At 43.2% G+C, this 21774-nt stretch overlaps 2 protein-coding genes across 2 annotated transcripts in view; both read left to right on the plus strand.

Annotated features, from left to right (window-relative positions):
* neto1l (neuropilin (NRP) and tolloid (TLL)-like 1, like) overlaps window positions 1-15053 on the plus strand; it is a 52647-nt gene extending 37594 nt beyond the window's left edge. Inside the window, exon 7 of the mRNA XM_036124920.1 lies at window positions 14747-15053. Within this exon, the coding sequence (XP_035980813.1) occupies window positions 14747-14792 (46 nt within the window). The 3' untranslated portion in view covers window positions 14793-15053. The remainder of the gene's footprint in view (window positions 1-14746) is intronic.
* A 1960-nt stretch (window positions 15054-17013) lies between these two features.
* On the plus strand, window positions 17014-21211 carry timm21 (translocase of inner mitochondrial membrane 21). The gene is made up of 6 exons (XM_012857345.3): window positions 17014-17511; window positions 17714-17776; window positions 19063-19160; window positions 19279-19352; window positions 19447-19552; window positions 20884-21211. The coding sequence occupies exons 1-6, from the start codon at window positions 17220-17222 to the stop codon at window positions 20974-20976; spliced, it is 726 nt and encodes a 241-aa protein (XP_012712799.2). The 5' UTR covers window positions 17014-17219; the 3' UTR covers window positions 20977-21211.
* Window positions 21212-21774: the final 563 nt, after the last annotated feature.

Consider the following 21774-nt stretch of genomic DNA (forward strand, 5'->3'; position numbering starts at 1 on the left):
ACCATTTATATTATGCAAATAAACAAACCTCTAAACTCTTAAGCACAGAAGTGAGATCAAACATAGTCCTAGATAATTTTTTAAGAATACTTTTGCACTTAATAAAGCACACTGAGATTCCCTAAAGATACCATTAATTACTCCTACAGGTTGAGTCCTCTTGTAGAATTGCATGATGTGTCAGTTCTTGTTATTATGCCTGTCTGTAACATTTTATGTGCAAATGCTCCATGAAAATGCTTGCATGAAGTTGCGAAACCCCCAACGTGACACAAGAAATTGTGAGTACTCAGTAGTGATATCCAAAAATGTTTTGAGGTCCTTTTTTAACTCTTTTTAAGTTTTAAGTTGATTACTGACATTTTGACTTCGTACAGTTTGAGTTAATAAAAATATGACAGGGGTGCAGCTTCGTGTGTGCATATAGTGAAGTTGTTTCAACAATTACTACTCATTGTTTTGTCCCCTAGTGTTAAAAATGTGCTGTCTGTTTGTATGTGTGTCTGCTTATGTTGTACTTTATGTTGCATTGTCTCCATCATGTAGACTTCTTGAGAATAGTGCTGTCCTGGAACAGTACGAACGGGCATCACTGACACATGACAAAGCGGAGCGGAGATTTACACCAGCATGATGCTGCTGCTACTGCTGCTGCCGCTGATGATGATGATGATGATGATGAGGGGACACTTTAATGAAATGGATTCTCCAGATGTATTCATGAGCAAAGATTACAAAGGACTAGATGGAAATACTCTAGCCGTAATCCTGCGGAGAGTTGAGACTTGTAAAACAGTATCCTCTGCTGCTGATGCAGTTTGCTGAAATGCTTTTGCTTACTGTGACTTTTATACAAGGAACAAAGTTCAAGGAGTGCAGTTTGGGCTGTGAAATAACTGTTTATTGTCATCGGTTCCTTGTGACTACAAAACCAGTTTGAACATTTTAAGTTTTTTCAGCATGTCTTTTTTTTTTACTTAATGGCATACATGTTATGATTTTTCACAACAAATTATACAGTCTTGGACTTATTCTAATGATCTCTGAAATTGAACTACCTAATACTAACCCAGTTAAAATTATTACTGTGGGGATAAGGCATTTTAAGTTGGAAGACAAACTAAAGTAGAAGTATATGGCTTGCGCATGCTCATTTATTTTCCATTAAAGCATTAATACACTAATATTGAAATTGGGAAGATAAAAATACTTATTCGTATGTCATATGAGCTATAGGTACAATTTAAAAAGCATTTACATGTGTTTCATTCTCATTGCACATTGTGTGGCTAAATTATTACACAGTAATCTCTAATCATCGTTATACAAATGAACAATTTGAGTTTCAGGCTGTTTTTTAACTAACTCTTTGACTGGCGGCTTTACTTTGAAAAGGACCTTTTTTGACAAACATTTAAGTCGGATTGACTTCTCTTCTACCTAAGCCTAATATGTTTGTATGAAAAGAGACTTTTATACTAGAAAAAAATCAAAAGTGACAGTTTATACATTGCTCAACTTGTTCTTGAGGGCTGATTTTATTGATGCTTTTTTAAAATGAACTCAATAATTAAGGTTTTCTTTGATTAGTTAGATTTTAATCAGCTTCTTCACTGTCCATTGTTTTCTCAGATTGTTGCGCAAATCACTGACGTCTCAAAATCCCAGATTTTTAGCATCTTATTTGTTTTGACTTTCTCTTTCCCCCAAAACTATTTATGCCTTTAACAGATTTAGTGTCTTTTAATTTTCCTAATATGTTTCTTCTAACTGGAAGTAAGATTAACATTTTGAAGTGGCCCAACAGGAGTGTCTATTGGAGGGAGCTAAAGATTAGGGTAATGACAGAATAACCTTGCAACATCAGATACTTGGCTTTCATCACCAAAGATAAGTCATCTTGTTACCTATGCTGGTGATTATAAAAACGCATAGACAAGGGACATTTTGTAACACATTAAGAACACTGTGTCACAAAAGTGAGTACACCTTTCACATTTAGAATATTTTATTATACTGAAGATATGACACTTTGATACCATGTAAAGTAGTCAGTGTCCAGCTAGTCTTTTCCAGTACTGCCTTAAATAAGCTATAAGTAAGATATTTACTGTAAAAGCAGCTTAAATCATTCTCATTTGTCACCAAGGATGGAAGTAATATTCCCTATAAACAATCAGTCCTCTCCATCAACAATGTCTTAGTCATGTTTTTCTCCTTTCAAACTTAGAGGTACGGTCCGGAACTACTACAGTTCAGAGTGTAGCCCGTGTTTACTTCCTGGTTCCTGAGCCAATGATCCAAAAGTTCCCAAGGTTCCCAAAACAGAGCGCAGCATTTGGAATTTTATTTTTGGCAAATGAGCCGCAACATGCTAATATGGAAGCCAGTTAGAGAGGTGAACCAGAAATAGAACAAAATACAACATCATATACCTATCCTGTGGGCGTAAAAAATCAGTAAAACAACAGACCGATGAGTAAATGGCGGGTGTCTGTGAAAGGCATTGTGTATATGTTGCTCCAATTTTAACCACAAGGTGTCATTGTTACTTATTGTTCCTTTCAAAGCCCAAAACACATCAAACCTGCTGAAGCAATGGAAAATTGCGTTATTGCAATTAGATCTGGTCGACAGGGCAGACTGGCTTGCAGTTTTCTGTAGCTGTACTGCGTAGCTCCGACCATGGTAGACTCCTGCTCTATCTTGGCCGGAGCTACGCGGCATTTTGACAGGACAACCATGAGTCAGACAGGAAGAAAGACACTTTGGCAAAGTAAAACATGCCGGTTTTGGGGAAAATACTAAATAAAATATCCAAACCACAAGGTAAACGGAACGCACACAGCTCAATAATAGTAATAATTGGATAGTTTGTTGTGTTTCAGTCAAACTCTTGTGCATGGAGTTCACTAGAGCTTCACAGGAATCCACGCCTCCATATGGCATAGTAGCTGCTGGTTGTTAGAGACCTTTCACTCTTTTACCTTCCGTGAAGATGAAGATGTCCCATAGTTGCTCAATGGGGTTTAGGTCTGAAGACACACTTGGACAGTCCAGCACCTTTAGCCTCAGTTTCTTTAGGAGACCAAATTGATACAGTGGTCAGTGTTCGTGCTGATCCTCCTACCTCTTCGACACATCTTTGGCCTGCTTGCTAGACTTGTGGTTGAAGTCGCAGAGACGAGCCACCCGCTCCCACCTGAGGCGCAGGCTGACCAGACACGGGGTCCAGGCCCGGACACTGTCAAGCGTTTTTACTTCTTTGCTGTGCTGTTCCCACACTTGAAAGGTGTGCCAAGTTGAACTTTAAACTGGATTCCACTCAATGACCAGACTGTTGTTCCATTTTTCCATTTATTTTTCTTCTTGTGTTATTTACAGTTAATCATTAATTATTGGTAGCAGGTGAAAAACCTTAAAAGACAAGAACAAACATTTGCTATATTGCACAGTGTAAGAAACAGTTCTGAACAATTTATCATTAAATACATTTATCAAAATAGACTATGGTTTTATCTTTAAGTTAGGAAAAACTACTTAATTATTTATTATAAAAATGCATCAAAGATTTCAAAGCAGTTTAACCATGCTACAAACAAACATTTCTCATATCTCAATGCCTCATCAGCAGCAGCGCATACCTTGCATTAACAACAAAAGGATCAAACACGAGCTTACCGGCTGTCTGTTCAGTTCCTTGCTTCCTTGACACAAACCTCACACAGCTCTTTTTTCTTGCCCGAGTAGGATGGCAAACTTTATATTTTTCGCTGCAGTCCTTTTGCTCAAGCCAGGAAGTTTGTCTCACCTTGTTGTGATCGATTTCACCTGGTAAGCTGCGCGCTCATGCTCAAACAGCTGACGTGAAGAGCGTGATTGATTTCACCTGGTAAGCTGCGCGCTCCCGCTCAAACAGCTGACGTTAAAAAGAGGCGTTCACCGCAACACTCAGAATGGTCCCGGTGTCTGTCACTTCTCTGCAGTAGCAGCAGGGCAACGCATCCCGCTCAAACGGCTGACATAAAGGGGCGTTCGCCGCAACACCTCCCACTCAAGCTTTCTGCACTTGGACAGAAAGGTTGCAAACTGAAAAGGCGAACAGCTTAAATGCCAGGGTCACTGCTCTTCTACAGGCAGCAGAACTACAAGCCGCCTAACATCTCTGCGCAGTATCACACCATTTGGTCTCTCTTTCCGGTCACCAGAAGATGGAGAGTGGGCCGCTGGTTGCTGAGGTCGGACTGAGACACAGCTGCCTGGGGTGACAAGCACTTCAGCATCTCTGACGATGCCCTTTGGGTCGGGAGCTATTTTGACGACTCGGCCAAGTCTAAACTGCCCTCGCAAGGCATTTTGATCACAGAGCCAAACAATATCGCCGACGGACACATTTCTCTCTGTGGTGTGCCACTTGGACCTGACGAACAGGTTTGGGCCCGCGAGCTGGCACCATGCTTTCCAGAACTCGTTGACCTGGATTTGGATCTCTCGGAGACGCTTGTAGGGGTAGTTCTGGAAGTCAAAGGACTTGATATCACCGCCGTGGGATGCTCGGCCTAGGAGGAGTGAGTTTGGCGTCACGTACTGAACGCAGTCCTCCCGACTTTGCGCTCTTGCGTCAATGGGCCGCTCATTGGCCAGGTTGGCTGCCATCTGGAGAGCTGTGAGGAACTCGCTAAAAGTGAGGTTTGTTGAGTTACTTAAACTTTGAAGAGCTTTCTTGGCGACCCTTACAGCAGCTTCTGCAGCTCCATTTCGATGCGGTGAATCGGCAGGGAGCACTTTCCAGGTCCAGCCAGTCTCGTTCTTCGCAGCATATTCTTCCAGGCTTGATGTGTCTTGGCTACTAAGCTGTAGAGGTCCTCCAGCAGAGACTTTGCACCCACAAAGTTAGTTCCTGGGTCTGACCAGACCTTGGTGGGATGGCCTCTGATGGCAGTAAACCTTTGGTAGGCCATGAGGAAGCTCTCTGTGGACATGCTGTTGACAAGGTCAATGTGCAGGGCCCGGCTTGCCATGCAGCAAAAGACAGCCCCCCAGACCTTCATGGAGACTCTTCTTTTGACATCATCTCTTACCAAGTATGGTCCAAACAGGTCAACGGATATGAACTGGAACGGTGCAGCAGGTCTTGATCTTTCCACCGGCAGGTCACCCATCACTTGTTGGCAGACTCGAGCTCTGGCCTTTTTGCAGTGGACGCACTGGTTAATAACTTGTTGAGCCAGCCTCCTGCCTTGCACGATCCAAGCCTTCTGCCGCATTCTGAGTAAAGTCCCAGCAACTCCTTCATGGCCTTCCTGGTGACATTGACGTGCCAGTAAAGTCCCCAGCCAGGCATTGAAGGGGATCAGTGGAACAGCCCGGCCACCTTCCTTAAAATGCTGGATCCTGCCACCGCACAGCAATAGCCCACTGGCCTCGTCCCTGTACGCGACGAGCCGATCTGTTGTGGTGCTGGGGAAGGCAGCTCTTTCTTGTGCCGCAAGGCAGAGGTCTCGGAAGGCATCCTCTCTCTCAACCACGTTGACTGTACCAGCCAATGGGACTGCCTCCCACTTTGGTTTTCCCTGGATTCGGCCATGGAGAAATTTCTTTGCTGCCCTCCAGACCAGTGCGATAGACTTTACCAGTCTGGTTAGGCTGCTGAATCGTTGGACTTTCATTAGGTTTGTAACATAAGCCCCGGCAGGAGGCCTGTGCAGATCGGCAGAGCATGAGATCGGTTCCAGCTTAGGTTCTTTCTTTACTCCAGTTCGGGTAAGAGCAGCGACGAATGACTTCTTCTGGATGCGCATAAGGTTCTCCCTAGCTTCCACAGCAACTTCTTTTGCGGACTTTATTGGCCACTCTCCCTCTGGGAGACTTAGAAACTTGGGACCCAGCTGCCATTCTGTGCCTTCAGCCAACTCCTTTGGACTTGCTCCTCTTGAGATAATATCAGCGATATTGAGAGGCCCAGGGATCCACCACCAATTTTGGATATTCGAACTGCCTTGGATTTCTCCAATTCTATTGGCAAAAAACGTTTGGTAGCCGTAGCTCTCACGTTGGATGGCACCAAGGACTGTCTGGCTGTCAACCAGGTGGTACCACTTTTCCACGTGGATGTTGCTGTGCTTCTGAAAGTGCTTCTTCAGACGAGCAGCGTAGACGGCACCGCAGACCTCCGCCTTGACAGCATCGCCCTTGTGGTCTAATGGTGTCAACCTGGCTTTGGCTCCGACCAGTCGTAGGGTCATGTTGTGTGGCATTTCCCACCGTAGGTAAAGTACAGCACCGTAAGAGCGCTCGCTGCCATCGGAGAAGGTGATACCGCAGGGCTTGGCACGAGGGTCAGGTGGCGTCAAGGCTCTGGCGAATTTCAACTGGCTGAGCTCAGCATACTCTTCAAGGAGGCAGATGGCGTCATCCCGGAGGCGCTCGGACAAAGGTGCATCCCATGTATCCTCTAATGGACTGTATTTGACCTTTGCTTCCTGGAATGCTCTTCTCACCAGGATGGCTCCCTTCTGCTTGACCGGTGTTACAAGGCCGAGGGGATCGTACAGCCCAGATACTTGACTGAGGAGCTCTCGCCGGGTGAGTGGGTTTGGTGCCTGGCCCCTGACTTCCTCTCTTGACAGGTTTACTCCAAGCCTCATTTTCTTCTTCTTTTTGGAGAAGTTCACAGCCACCATCAAGCGAAGCTTGTCACTCTCTGGATCATATCCAAGACCCAGGGCTTTGTTGTTCTCCTCTGAGAGTTGGTTTGGGAGGACCATCACTGAGGGTTCTTTCTCCTGGGGGTCACCTGATTCTGACCTCCCACTTTGGCCTGAGTAGACCCATGGCTTGAGGTAGAATCCCCCAGCTTCCAGGATGTGCTCAACATTGGCCGTTATTTGCTTGAGCTGGTGCAGGTCATTATGCGAGGTCAAGATGTCGTCGACATATGCATCCTGCTCCAGCACTCGACGCTCTTCTGCAAGATGGTGGAACATGGGCAGACTGGCTGTCTCCCGCATGGCGACTTGTGCGATACAGCCCGCTGGCTTATCGCCAATGTTGACCCTGGTGATGGCATATTCCTGGATGTCCTCCTCCACAGAATCTCTCCAAAGGAAGCGATGAAGGTGCATTTCTTGGTCCTCAAGCCATACAGAGTTGTACATTTTTTTGATGTCCCCAAGTGCAGCGAAGACACCTTGCCGGAATCGGGTGAGGACAGCACGAATGTCATTGAGGACATCTGGACCTTTAAGGAGGAGGTCATTCAGGCTTTGACCCTTAAATTTCTGGCTACTGTTCCAGACGAGACGGACTGGAGTAGTCACAGAGTGAGGATTTGGAGCGATCAAGTGGCTAATGTACCACACAGGTCCAGTCCAGGTTGCCAAGTCTTCTTGGGACAGTTTGACAGCAGCTCTCCGCTCGACCATCTCATGGACTTGCGCTTTGTAGGCCGCCTTCCATTTTGGCTCCTTTGCTAACTGCTTCTCTGTCCTCAGGAAGGTTGCTTCAACAGCCCTTCTGTTATTCGGCAATGTTACTGGATCTTCCACCCAGGGATATTTGGCATGCCAATGTGGTTTCTCACTGTGTCGATCTCCAGTGGTGTATGTCAGTCCACTCTTTATTTGCTCCAGTTCCCGTTCTTCAGAGATTGACATCTCCTTCCCTCCAGGCTGGCAATTTCCACATCTGCAGCCGCCGCACCTAGGCTCGCACGCGGCCCCTATGCTGTCCCACTTCCACCAGTCCATGAAGTCTCGGCTGGTAATAGACGTAATGGCTTGGGTGAGTTGAGGTGGCTGCATTGGGCCGTGGCTGATGATTTCTCTGTACTCTACAGCTGCTGTGCGCATGGAGCGTGCAAAGTGGGTTCTGGAGCCATGGGCCATAACTTTGACCTCTTCCAGCAAATCTGGATGAGAGCCACCAACTGTTTTCCCAAGGGGACCATCCCACAGGACCAGGTCACCGACAGAGCGCATCTTCTGAGGGACGAGTTGGCCTTCTTTGTGGCTGATGAGCAGCTTGATTTTGGTGGGACGGACCAGCTCATTTAGAGGGACGTCGGGGAATAGTTTTTGCAGAGTCTTGGGTGACACACGGCGATTGACCTCTGCTATGCTGTCCAGCCCGTAACACACGAGCTGTTGGGATCTGAGAGTTCCCTTTGGGGTTGTTACCCGGATCTTCAGGAGGCAGCGCTTGGTCTCCACTGTCACTTGCATCCCACCAACTCCATGGACTATGAGTGTCACATCCTCACTCCTCAAATTCAGCTCACCAGCAGCCTCATGGGTGATGTAGTTCGTGTCGGACGCCAAATCTATCAAAGTCCCAATCTTCTGGCCAGCATTTGCAGTGACTTCCAGGATCATCATTATGACGGGGAACTCTTCAAGGCCATTTGCAGCTAGCAGACCCCTCTCTGGTACAGCTGATCTTAATGCCTTAGCGACAGAGTTGCAGAACACATTTCGGCATCGTTGAGCAAGATCAGGGGGCAGGCTTGTCAGGAACTCTTCCTGTGTCTCTGTGCCCTTTTTCCATTCACTTTTTGAAGGACTGGGCTTCGGCCTTTGTGGCCCATCTACTTTGCTTCCAGCCTTGGGACAGAGGTAGAAGTGATGACTGCCCTTACAGCCCTCATTCTTGCACAGGAAGGTGGTCTTGCACTCTGTGTAATCGTCGTGGACATCGAGACACTTCCCACATGCGCCAATCCTCTCAACTGCTTCCTTCCTCTCAGGTACTTTGAGAGTTTTGAATTTCTTGCAGTAGTAAAGTTTCTTTCTGTGGCCCCTTTCTCCACAGACAACGCAGGATGCTTGGGAACACTGGGAGTTGGTGGTCTTTGTGCGCGCATGCTTTTGGGGGGCTCTTGTCTCTCTCCGGCTGGAGTCCTCATCCTTCAGTTGGTCCAGCTGCTCGTAAATCTTCTCCTGACTTCTCAGGAACTTGAGAAGCATGTCAAACCTGTCTTCAGGGGAGGCGTTTTCCTCTCTTTCTGACATATGGACCAGCCACTCCTTCTTTAGGCCCTCTGGCAGCTTACTCTCCAGAGACTTTGTGACGAGTGGATTTTTCAGAGCGCCAGTGTTTCCCAGCCCACTGAGGTCATACAGGGCCTTTTCCACAATTTGTATTAAATCCACAATTTTCCTAGGTTGGTGACTTTTCACTGGTGGCAGCGCCTGCAGCTCCTCAATGATTTCCAGTGCAATTGCTGTCTTATTTCCGAACCTGTTTTCAAGGACACGGAAAATCTCTTCCGCTGTTCCGTATGTCGACAGGCGAAGGTCCCTCACTACTTTGTCCTCCAGGCTGCTCAACAGCTGAATCTTCTTGACCTCTTTAGAGCCGGTTGGTTCCCCTTGCCTTTGGAGTGCCTCCCACTCTTTCCTCCAGAGATAGAAGTTGCGCTTGTTGCCGTCAAATTGTGGGAGTGCCGTTGGTTTCAGCCTGATGGCAGGGGACTGGTGTGGCGTTTCCTCTGAGAACTTGGTTTCCAGTTTTGTCTGCAGAAGAGTAGCTTTCTCAGAGGTTAACTCCAGTAGTGAGCCTTCCACATACCTGATGCGCTTCTGGAAATCAGGCCGCTCCTCTTCTGGGACCCACCGAGTCCATTGGCGCATGGTTTCTTTCGCAGTCTTTACCAGCCGCTCAATATTTTTAAGCATTAGTTCATACACCTCCAGCTTCAAGTCAGATGTGCTTGCAGCGAGTCGCTTACACTCCTTTTCAGCTGCCTCTAATGCAAGAGAGAGTTCAGCGCAGCCAAAACTTTGCCACAGAGTCTTCTGAACAGCAGCCTCTACTTCCTCTAGCTTCCGTTCGCAGTCCTCTGTTGTTTTCCTCACATCTGCATTAATGTCTGCTTTATCAGTAGTTTCGAGCTCCGCTTCCTCAGTGAATATTTCCACTTCTTCGTTTGCCTCCATTAGCTTCTCACCCTCAAGTGTGACCTTGCTGAAGGCATCCCTCAGTTCTTCTGCCGACATTTTCTTGCAAGACTTCAAAAGTGAGTTTGCTTGTCGGGTAAACCTCTGCTTGGCAGTCGTTCTCTCTCTTTTTACCTGTTGCAGAGACTTTGACTCAGCCATTTTGGGCTTCGGGAAGAATGGAGGGCTCAGCGTAGACTCAGCAGCAGGCGGGCTGGGCGGGCAGGCTGACTTTGCAGGGCGCAGAAACTTTGCAGGCCGTTTCAGTCTGGCTGGATTCTTCAACCAACTGGACACGGTTTTTCACTGTCAAGCGTTTTTACTTCTTTGCTGTGCTGTTCCCACACTTGAAGGGTGTGCCAAGTTGAACTTTAAACTGGATTCCACTCAATGACCAGACTGTTGTTCCATTTTTCCATTTATTTTTCTTCTTGTGTTATTTACAGTTAATCATTAATTATTGGTAGCAGGTGAAAAACCTTAAAAGACAAGAACAAACATTTGCTATATTGCACAGTGTAAGAAACAGTTCTGAACAATTTATCATTAAATACATTTATCAAAATAGACTATGGTTTTATCTTTAAGTTAGGAAAAACTACTTAATTATTTATTATAAAAATGCATCAAAGATTTCAAAGCAGTTTAACCATGCTACAAACAAACATTTCTCATATCTCAATGCCTCATCAGCAGCAGCGCATACCTTGCATTAACAACAAAAGGATCAAACACGAGCTTACCGGCTGTCTGTTCAGTTCCTTGCTTCCTTGACACAAACCTCACACAGCTCTTTTTTCTTGCCCGAGTAGGATGGCAAACTTTATATTTTTCGCTGCAGTCCTTTTGCTCAAGCCAGGAAGTTTGTCTCACCTTGTTGTGATCGATTTCACCTGGTAAGCTGCGCGCTCATGCTCAAACAGCTGACGTGAAGAGCGTGATTGATTTCACCTGGTAAGCTGCGCGCTCCCGCTCAAACAGCTGACGTTAAAAAGAGGCGTTCACCGCAACACTCAGAATGGTCCCGGTGTCTGTCACTTCTCTGCAGTAGCAGCAGGGCAACGCATCCCGCTCAAACGGCTGACATAAAGGGGCGTTCGCCGCAACAGACACCGAGGACCACCAATGCACCAACGGCCCAAGGTGCCAGCCAATGGAGGAGCAGGACGGGGGAATGGGTGCCACACTTATCTCCTGGGACTTGATATGTCCCAGGAGAGGTGGCAGATCAAACCCAACCTGACAAATAGACAAACACAAAACTAGGGCCCCTGTGAACACTCCTAGCACACACTTGTATTCACCACACACATCCTATATCTCAGGTCCAGGCACTGGCATCCCAGAGGGGTATCCAGCCCCCAGACCTGTGAGGGGAACCCCAACATCAAGATGGGAAGGGGGGCACCACAGCCTGACCTACCCAGTCCATGCTCCAATCCCCCCCGAACCCAGACCAGACGACCCACAGGTCCATTCACCTGGGAATGGGGCCAGCATGAACTGAACGGGCCAACCAACCAGAGCACCCCTCCACACACACACACACACACACACACACACACACACACACACACAAACCCTGAGGTTCTATCTCCCCCACACCCTGTCCTCCATACCCAAGCCCCAGTCCCAGCCGATCTCCAGGTCCCAACATCCACCCCCAGCCAAGACCCAGACCAGATGGCCCACTCTTCCTCCAGACCCCAGAGAAGAACAGGGCTGTGAAAAAGACCCCGAGCCTGCCTCCACCTGCTCAAATGTCATGTTGTTGCATGTTGTTCTCAAGGACATTTAAAACTGAGATGGCCAAAAAGGGCTAAATGCGAATGGGGGCAGAGAAAGCCACCAGGGATGAAGCCTGATGTCCAATTAATGCCCTACATATATATGTGAGTTGTGAGAATGATATAAATGAAAGTGTCTAAGATTATTAATAAAATTCGGGTCAGGAACGTCACCAGACAGTGGGGCTTGGAAATCCTCCCCTCTACCCAGCGACACCCTCACGCCCCCTAGGTTCTACATGTGTGGCAGCGTGATGGAGCAGGCAGAGGAAGGTGTCCAGGGATGGGGAGAAATGACTGGGGAGTAACATGCACTCCCAGGAAGCCAGCTCCACCCGCTGACTTTAATAGGCACCCCTGTTGTCCGAAAACCCACTCGAAGAGGGAGGCTCCGCTAGCTGCACCACCATAGTCCGCAGGGCCAGAGATAGGCGGCAGGGTCCGAGAGCCAACCGCAATCTTCATCAGTACAGGCAGAGCATTTGCATAGCATAGTGTGAGGTTAATTAGTGTAAGTATTGTGTCATTGATGTGATATTTTTGGTTAGCACTTGCATTAGCATATGCATTACAAAGCAGTAGTGCATATGTTCTTAGGACATTTTGAAATTCCAACACTCACGTCACAGTATTTTTTAAAATGCTTCCAAAAGTTGTGTAAGCTCAGTTTTGGATTAAATTATGTATCCTATGATATTACATGCAAAGAAAAGTGGTGTCTGGGCCATATTTACTAAAGCTGATTTTCTTCATAACCCATTGAGACCCAAGGCAGATACACATGTGTCATACAAATGAAAGTGTGTTTGTATAGATACAAAAAACACAAGGAAATAGTATAATTGGGTATAATGACAGTATTTTAATATATTAAGTATTATTTGTCAAACATTAAGATTCTATGAAGACCAGAATTTTTTAATAGTTGTGTGTTTTATATACATTTCCTGTTATGTAAAGCCCCATCAGGAAAAGAGGGTGTAGTTTTGTTATCAGATGACTAAAAATTAGAAGTTTCTCCAAATAGCCAGAATAGTTTTGCAAGCAAAATTGACAAAGAAATTAAAATGATTTGTGTTTACAATAATGAGGATTATCATAAATACATTCATTATTCATAAAATAAGACAAAATAACTTGAGCTTTTACAGCAAAATAATAATGTTTAGGTGATTTATTGAGCGTATTGCAGTATCAGTCACAGTGCAGAATAGAAACAATAGCCTCAATGGTGGTGCTTTATAGTAAACTATATAGCAGCAGCAGATGTAATTAGACGGTTCCATTAGGTGCAAATGAAACACATAATGAAAATATAAATTTTAAGAGAAGTATGACCTTTGAATATTTGCACGTTTTATCAAATTTGACTAAATATTTGCAGTTTTTTTCACGCCATATAGTTTTCTCTGTTTTCTATTATGTTTTTTCAACTATTACGTCACAATATTTGCAGCTGAACTGCTAAACAAAGTCATTGACATTCTGCTTACCAGTCTCGCAAATCCACCATTTTTATTACTTAGAGCGATTGTGTAGTCGAAACTGTGGGAAACCGAAGCTACAAGTGGATAATTCATTGGTTGTCTATTACAGCATCTCGTAAAAAAAAATGTCAGATTGAGGTGAAATTGAATGCTCTGCGACCTGGAGAGAAGGCAGGTGTGAAGTGCCTCTTTTAGAAGAGACAGCACCAAAATGAGTTGCTCTCAGACGTACCTCAGAAAAATGGTAAAAAGGGGGAATGTGGGGTTTAATTAACGAGGAATTCAGACCAAAGCATTGCAGTTCCACTTCACATTGACCACAACTGAATGATTTCAATGAGAAAAGGAAGAACTGAAAAGCATGATTAGTTGCCTACAAGTTTTAAGATAGAGATGATCTTGTTCCAGGCCAGACTAAATAAAAAAACAACATAGCCATTAGTTTGACACCAGATAGCAACCTGCAAATGAAATTACAGTTTGAGCATTAATTTACTTCCTCGTTCCTCCATGTGTAATGCAGTGCTTATACTGTGCACGATGTAATGCAATGTATTCTAACAAATAAAGAACAGAAAACATATTCAAGGTGCAACTGACAGTTTACTCTTCTCTGAGTGTGCTACTCACCAGGCTGTGCCGCCCTGGGCTTTGAGCCATATCCCACACATCAAAAGCACTCCGCTGTCTGCAACGTTGTATTTAAACAAAAATCTATCTTGTATTTTGAGGGCAGATTTCACAAAAATATTTAGGACCAATTACAGATTTTTCACTTTAATATCAACGCTTTCCCAAATTAGTAAAAGTTATTTACTTACTGTTTTCTAGTCTGCACTGAGTGATTATGCAATACTTTTATTAGGAACACAAAAGTACTACAAAGTACTACTGTCACTTAATTAAATAAATTCTGATTGTGATCATCTGTTTTGATGATTTTGCCACATTTTTGGTAATAATATGAGCAAAAAGCAAAACAGATGAACACAACTCTAACGCTACATCCACACTCTGTAAGTCTTCTTTTTTTTAGCGTTTTGTCTAAATATGTGCTCTATTTCTCTTCACTGTAAACATTTTGTTTGCATTTATCATCTACGCTATGTACTTTTTTGTCATTAGTGCGATGTGCTTCATGCGCTAGTTACATTTGTTCTCCTCTCATTTAATTACACATACACAAGGTCATACTTATTTCTGACAAGTACCAATAAAATATTTTGTTTCTGTTCATACATTGGAGACTTTTTCTGTGTGTTGTTTCTTAGTTCACGTCCCAACACTTACAGAGAATGCAAACAGCATTTAGCATAGCTTGCACATGCTCTTATAAATCTCTCCATAACACATACCCATGCATACACACAGACACACATACATAGTTGCAAACTCATCTGCCAATTTAAGAGACGGAGGTGGAATAATCTCTAATTCAGCGAGTCTGAAACACAGTCCCAGGCAGGCCAGGCTACAGGGGGGAAAGGAACAGGGCCTGGAGCAGATTTTTAGTAATAATGTCTTTATTTCTCTGCAGATACATCAGACAGATGCATCATTCTGCTGCATCTTGCCAGGTTTGACATCATTTGGAGCTAAGGTTTCTCTCCTGTGTGCATCCTGAGTGATGAACTGTTGCCCTCAGTAACTTTACTGCTGTAGAGAGTTGTGTTCAGAATATATTTTTTACGTTTATGATAAAGTTTTTTTTTCTTCCTTTTTCTTCTTCTTTGCCTTGGATGATAAAGGTGCATTCTCCCCTTCCTGTGCCGCTCCACCCCAGGTTGGGGTTGATGAGCAATGGAGCAATTGATTTCAGATCTTTTTAAGAAAAAAAAAAAAAAGTAACGTACCTTTAATGTTAAATGACTCTTAGGTGAAAAAAGGAAAAAATCAGGTTTCTAAAATCATTTTCACATTTCCATGTAAGCATACTGACCATTGCACATTTTTTTCAATTTCGATCTCAAGGTTTTGCAGTACAGAATCCAATTGTTTTATATTTAAAAAAATTACAGAACAGGATATTTAAAATAAAACTGTGGTAAACTTACAACTGAATCTATTGATCTTTTAACAATTAACACTTTAGTGATACTTTTTATCTTATTTTCCTGTCACTATTCAGTTTGACACTAGTTTTTGTTTTTGATTTATTTATCTAATTCAGTTTGTATTTGATAACAAGATAAGAAAATGCTGTGCAAAATTGTTTTCAATAAACTAATGCTTTCTGATTTCACTGTGGTGACTCATTTTTTTTCACTCAAGTTCTATATTGCATTTACAGTCTATTCAGCAGCCCACACTAGCTGACAACGGAGAGTCGAAGGAAAGTCCCAACAGGTAAGTGTATTCATATATATTGATTTTAGCTAACCAAATCATTCAGAGAGTATGAGTACACAAAATATTTCATTTTAATAAACTTAGTAAAGTTGTCAAATATTTTTCATGTAACTGGTTAGTTTCTTAGGTATTTGAGGAACTGCTTTTCGACTCATGAATAAATCCACAAAATAGAAAAGCAGTGTTTTCAAGCCTGAATGTAATAGTTTAACAACCCTTTTTGCCTAAGCCAAGCTTGGATGTGAGCAGACAAGCCCTTGCTCTTTACCTTTTTTTTATAGTTCCAGTTCGCAACATGTCGTCTCAAGGCACCTAACAAAATCAGTTCAATTCAATCATACAGACAGATTGGTCGAAAAGTTTTCCGATTGAGGAAACCCAGTAGGTTGCATAGAGTCTTGACAGAGTGGACGGTCGTCTGCATTGTTGTTAACTTTACAGCAATGCCTCACGCCAAGGATGCATGTTGCAACACTGAAGAGGAAAACTCCCTTTTAACAGAAAGAAACCTCCAACTGAACCAGATGGCTGGTCAATGTGAACGGCCATTAGGGACTGGGGGTTTGAGAAGACAGAGCGGAGACACAAAAAGAACACAGAAGCACTGATCCAGGAATACTGTTCAATATTCAACATCCTTTGTCCTAATATACCATTATCCCTCTTGTGCACATGTCCAAAGCATCAGCGTTGCATTTTCAACCTCTCCAAACAACTCAACCAGATATGATTTCTGTTCCTGTCTATTTTGGTCACTACTACTAAATATTAGTAAACAAATGTGTATTTTTTAAAGAGTATTAGTAATTCAGTCATTTGATTAAGGTGTGTTGGACCAGGGACACATTTAAAAGTTCCAGGACACCAGACTTTGAGGACTGGAGTTGGAGACCCCTGTGATACAACATCTTTGGAGATGAATTAAAGCCAAAACTGCGAGCTGGGCTATCTTTAACATCAGTGCCTGGCGTCACAAAGGTTCTCCTGAAAGTAATGGTCAACGATTTGCTTAAACACCTAATGAAATCTTTCCTACTATTGAATTAAAGCAGTGCATATTTAATGTCTGAGTCATTTGGGTATCAACTTGAAGATTCCACAGAAGCAAGGGTGTAAATAGGAAATGGCTGGAAGGATGGCTGGATAAATGGATGTAAAAAAAAAAAGGTAGAAACACACAAAAAAAAAATCATACAACTAGAAATCCCATCATTCAGGTCATAACTTGAGCCATCATAAATACTACTTGCCTTTTTGGCAATGGCCTGATTGCATTAACAAATGCATCAAAGTATTTGTAAACATTGTGAATACATGCTTGATTCCAGAGAAAATCTAAATTTGCAAAGACATTCACATTTTCAGCAAATAACTTGATAAATCGGCGTACACAATACTCTGATTTTAATTTCCGGTGTTCTTTTTCATCCTCCAGTCCTGTAGGTGGCGATAAACTCACTACAAATAAAAAACAAAACAAACATGGACGAATAAGGACACGACAAAGTCATGCGTCCTGCACTGTCGGTCGGGTTGGTTTATTAGTAGTAGTTTTGCATCCATGTTCTAGGTTAAAACACGCTTTTATACATTTATTCGCTGCGGTATTTTAATTATCGCCGCTATTTCCTGGCTTCCCGACCAGAAAAAAAAAAAAAAACATGGCTTACTCTCAGATTTTGAGACTCCTGCACAGACAGCTGAGACAAACCCCGACCCAGCTCTGCGTGCACCGATGCTACGTTGTGCACACGCACAGGACGGCGTCCGCGGCCCCAGGACGGGTCCGCGTCGGCACCGAGCTCTCTTCCCTCTGCTGGCTCCCTGCAGCCCAGAGGCACCAGGTCCTGTCTTTCCACTGCGCGGCCAGAAACAGAAGCGGCCCCGAGGACAGGGGCAAGTCGGTGTCCAGGTTTCAGAGCGGGACCCCCAAACCTTCAGCTGCAAAGAAAGGTACGCGGAGGCGAAGACGAGGGCATGGCCAGAGAGTCGCCCTTTTGTCTCTTGGCTGGTTTCTGCGATCTTAAGCCGTTTTGTTCGGACTCTCTTTACTGCACCATCTCTGACTGAGGACATGATCTGAAGGGGTGTGATGTTCTGCAGACTGGATCTGATCGGCCGGGTTTAACCCCCTCCATGCTCTTGTCTCTTGCAGTGAAAGATGCCGGAAGAGATTTCGTCTACTTGATAGTAGTTCTCGTCGGGCTGGGAGTGACAGGTGAGGGGCGAAAAAGGGATGCTGTTTGGGGGAAATGGGAAAACAAACGGGGAGAGTGTTTAAAGTCCCAGATTGTATTCTGTCATATTCTCTGAATGTTACAGCAGTCTCTGTGCTAGGCCCCATCCATCCATCCATCCATCCATCCCCGTCATCTTTCAGTCACTCTTAATCAACCATCCATTCATCAATCCTAATCTATCATCCATCTATCTGACTACTCATCCTTCCATCCAGTCATCCACCCACCCACCCACCCGTCTCTGTCCGTCCATCCAACTTTATATCCAGTGTGCAAAATACGTGTCAATATTTGGGGGGGTCCCCATCTCCCGATTGTTGCGCAATACCAATGTAAATTTTCTCAATATGCAGTAGGCCTATAAAATTACAATGTCAAAGTCAAAGTTGGCTTTAATGTCAATTCTTCACATTCACCAGACATACAAGGACTCGAGAGGACGTTTCTCATTCACCAACAGTGAAACAGATAAAGTGCACAGGCACAACAGATAAGATCAGTTCCTAATACTAAAATTTGAAATTTTTTAGTATTAATTGTTGTCAGCATTACGTCTTTCTTCTGTTTGGCACGCACATGCCTAATTTGCATACGCAAACAGGATTGGCTGGCTCCACTTGGCAAAAAACAGAACATATTTCCCCCTGGGATCATTAAAGTATTTCTGATTCTGATATTTGTGAATAAATGTTTTGAATTTTAAATACTGGACATGTTGAGCTTAACATTTTTTTTGTGACCATTAGTGACAAAAAAAATATTTCATTTTTTATTTTTTTTGACACAATTTGAGACCCCCTTTAAATTTTGTTTTTGAGGCTTTCAGGGGTTCTCATGGGTTAATCAGGGGGGGGGGGGGGGTTGCCCCCCCCCCGGACCCCCCCGTATTTCGCACTCTGTTTATATCCAACCCTTTCTTTCCAGCAATCCATTCGTCCACCTGTCTTTGCAACCACCCGACCATCCATCTGTCACTCTCCATCAATGAGTCCTTCCATCCGTTTCTTTACCACTACCCATCCGTCTCTCCATCTTCCACTTGTCTGCACCCCTCATTCATACAGTTTTTGCATTTGTGGAAATGTCCTCATAATGTGCATTCAGCCTCTTCCACTTGGGGAAAATAAAAAAATACAGAATTCTGGCACTGACATACGCACCAAAGCATGCCAGTATTTATGTGATTTCACCACGACCGATCCATATAAGTAAATTAAAATTTGAATAACAATAACCATCGCCAGACTGTGCATTTCTGTTTTAGGTGGGCTGCTTTACGTGGTGTTCCAGGAGCTGTTTTCCTCCTCTGGCACGAACAAAGTCTACAGCAGAGCCTTTGACAGAGTCAAATCCCACCCAGAGGTGAGAGAGAGACTGGAGACGGCATCTCCCGGTTTAGCCGGAGCTGGTGATTTTCTTTTGGTTCGGTTCAGACCCAAGCAACACACAGCAGAACATTTTTAATTTGTCTGAAATGCAGGTGATCGGTGCGTTCGGCGAGCCAATCAAGTGCTACGGGGAGACCACCCGTCGAGGAAGGAGGCAGCAAGTCAGGTGGGCTTTTCATTTTGACATGCTCCTCTTAACAGAGGTGGGTGTTTGTGGCGGTTTTACAGTAACTTTGTGCTCGCCTCTTTCTCCGACCCAGTCATGCGGAGTACCTGAAGGATGGACTGAAACATATGAGGCTTAAATTTTACATTGAAGGCTCAGAGCCAGGCCTGAAAGGAATTGTGCACTCCGAGTCCAAAGAGGTTTGTGCTTTCCCCGGCAAAAGTATTCATACTGCTTTTACTGTTACACGTTTCGTCAATTTCAAAACAGATTTCAATGTTAACGAGATTTTATGTGATAAGGCCAACAAAGAGTTGTGCATGATTGTAAAGCTAAAGGAAGCTGACTGATTTTTGTTTTCATCAAATAAAAACCGGTACAAAAAGCACATTATCTGTTGTATTCAGCAGCGATAGTGGATGGCTGGCATCTGTGAGCAGCAATTCATAAATATTGCCAGTTTCTCTGTAGAATTTAAGATTGGACTTTGACTAGGCCATTCTATGGCCCAATATAATTTGTTCTGTGGCTGATCTTTGATTTAGGATGGTCCTGCTAGAATGTGAGGCTTACCCCCGGCCTCAAGTTTTTTGCAGCTTCTAACAGATTTCCTTCCAGGTTTACCCTGTATTTAACTTTATTTGTTGTTGTTTTTTTCCCCCAATAAAATTTAACTAGTTTCCTCCTCCTGCTGGGAAAAAGCCATCCTCACAACAACTTGCTTTCTTTTGCATTCAGGCCAAAAAGCAAAATTTTGGTCACATCTGGCCAAAGTTATTTCTTATAGATGTTCACTGTCTTCTTGGTAGCTTTAGGCAAACTACACACATGACCTCTTCTAGTTTCATTTTACCAATGACATATTTCTGACCACTCTCCCATTAACAGCTAATAGTTGTGGTGTCAACAACAAAGTTGTGGCTCTTTGCAGCTCCTCCAAAGTAAACCTTGGCTGCTACTCTTTCCTTTCCTGGCCTGTAAGGCGGCTGACCATATTTTTCTAGGTTTGCAGTTGTGCAATACTTAAAATTCGATATTATAGATTAAACTGTGCTCTGTGAGATGTTGAAATTATTACATGTTATTTTTGGTGCTCTGTCCCTGCTCTGAAGTACTTCAAAACACAATTATTGACCTGTCTGCTGTTTTTCTTGATCTTCCTGCTCTTTGCTCACCAACATTTTCTAACAAACCTCTGAAGCCTTCGACTTCGAAAGCCACTTGGTTACTGTAGATTTTATTTAGGGATGTCAGGAAAAGGGGGGTGAATACAAAGGCATGCCACACTTTTCAGACTTTTTTTGTAAAAAAACATTTTTAAATAAAACTCTGTATGCTTTGAGTTTTATTTGATTACTTTGTGCTGGTCTATCACATAAAATTGTATTGAGGCTTGTGGTTGTGAAATGACAAAATTTGAGAAAGATCGGGAGGTATGAATACTTTTGCAAAGAACTGTAGCTATAATGACAATAATATAATTTTTAAAATAATTATCTGCTTTACTGACATCTGTTTTATCATTTTACAGAACCCTGAAACTGGAAAATTTGAATTTCGTTATATATTTGTGGAAATAGACTCCTACCCTAGGAGGACCATTATTGTGGAAGACAACAGATGAGAAAGGTTTATACGACTTCGCAGCATTTGAAGACTGAAATAGTGTCTACCAAAGATTGTAGGTGTTTGTCACTGGGTGAAAACATTTCTCTTTAATTTTTGCAACAGTTGTGGTTGATATAAAGTCAATTGTTTCAAAACTGTCTAACAAAGTGAAATGTCTTACAAATAGGTTTTTGGGGGGTGCTGAAATTGTAGATTTTAATTGTAATAAAATTTCTTTTTTTAAAAATGCCTTAAGTATCTGTGCTTTTTAATGATTTTGTTCTGCCAGTTTTTTTGTTTTTTTTAAGCTTAATATTTGTTACTTATTCTAGCAAATAGACACTTTTTAAAAGTTGTGGAGATTTTGAAACAGTTGTGAAAATTGGTAGATAAATCGTAAATGATTCTGCATCGTTTTGAATAGCGGGGTGCATTTTCAGATATTGACCACTAGATGGAGGTGAAAAAGCGATCGAAAAATTATTTTGTTGCTTATTTTTAGGGGTTTAAAACAATATTTTAAGCATTTTTTTTTTATTTGTAACTGAACGTATTAAAACAATTCTAGTCAATGTACTATAAGGTTCTCTGCATGCCAGGCTGCTATGCAGAGGATTATATACTAAGATTGAAACCAACAATTACAAAATAAGAAATTATAAATCTTACAGATATTCTTCCATGTGAAAAAAACTGAGAAATGGCTGGAATTATTTCAACAGCAGGTTTAAAAAATACTAATTGGTTTATTTTAATAATCAATAGAAGACCAGTTCCAAAACAAAACTTGACTATGCTCTTTAAAATACAAATC

This window comes from Fundulus heteroclitus, chromosome 21, assembly GCF_011125445.2.
Source record: "Fundulus heteroclitus isolate FHET01 chromosome 21, MU-UCD_Fhet_4.1, whole genome shotgun sequence".
In the NCBI taxonomy this organism is placed as follows: Eukaryota; Metazoa; Chordata; class Actinopteri; order Cyprinodontiformes; family Fundulidae; genus Fundulus; species Fundulus heteroclitus.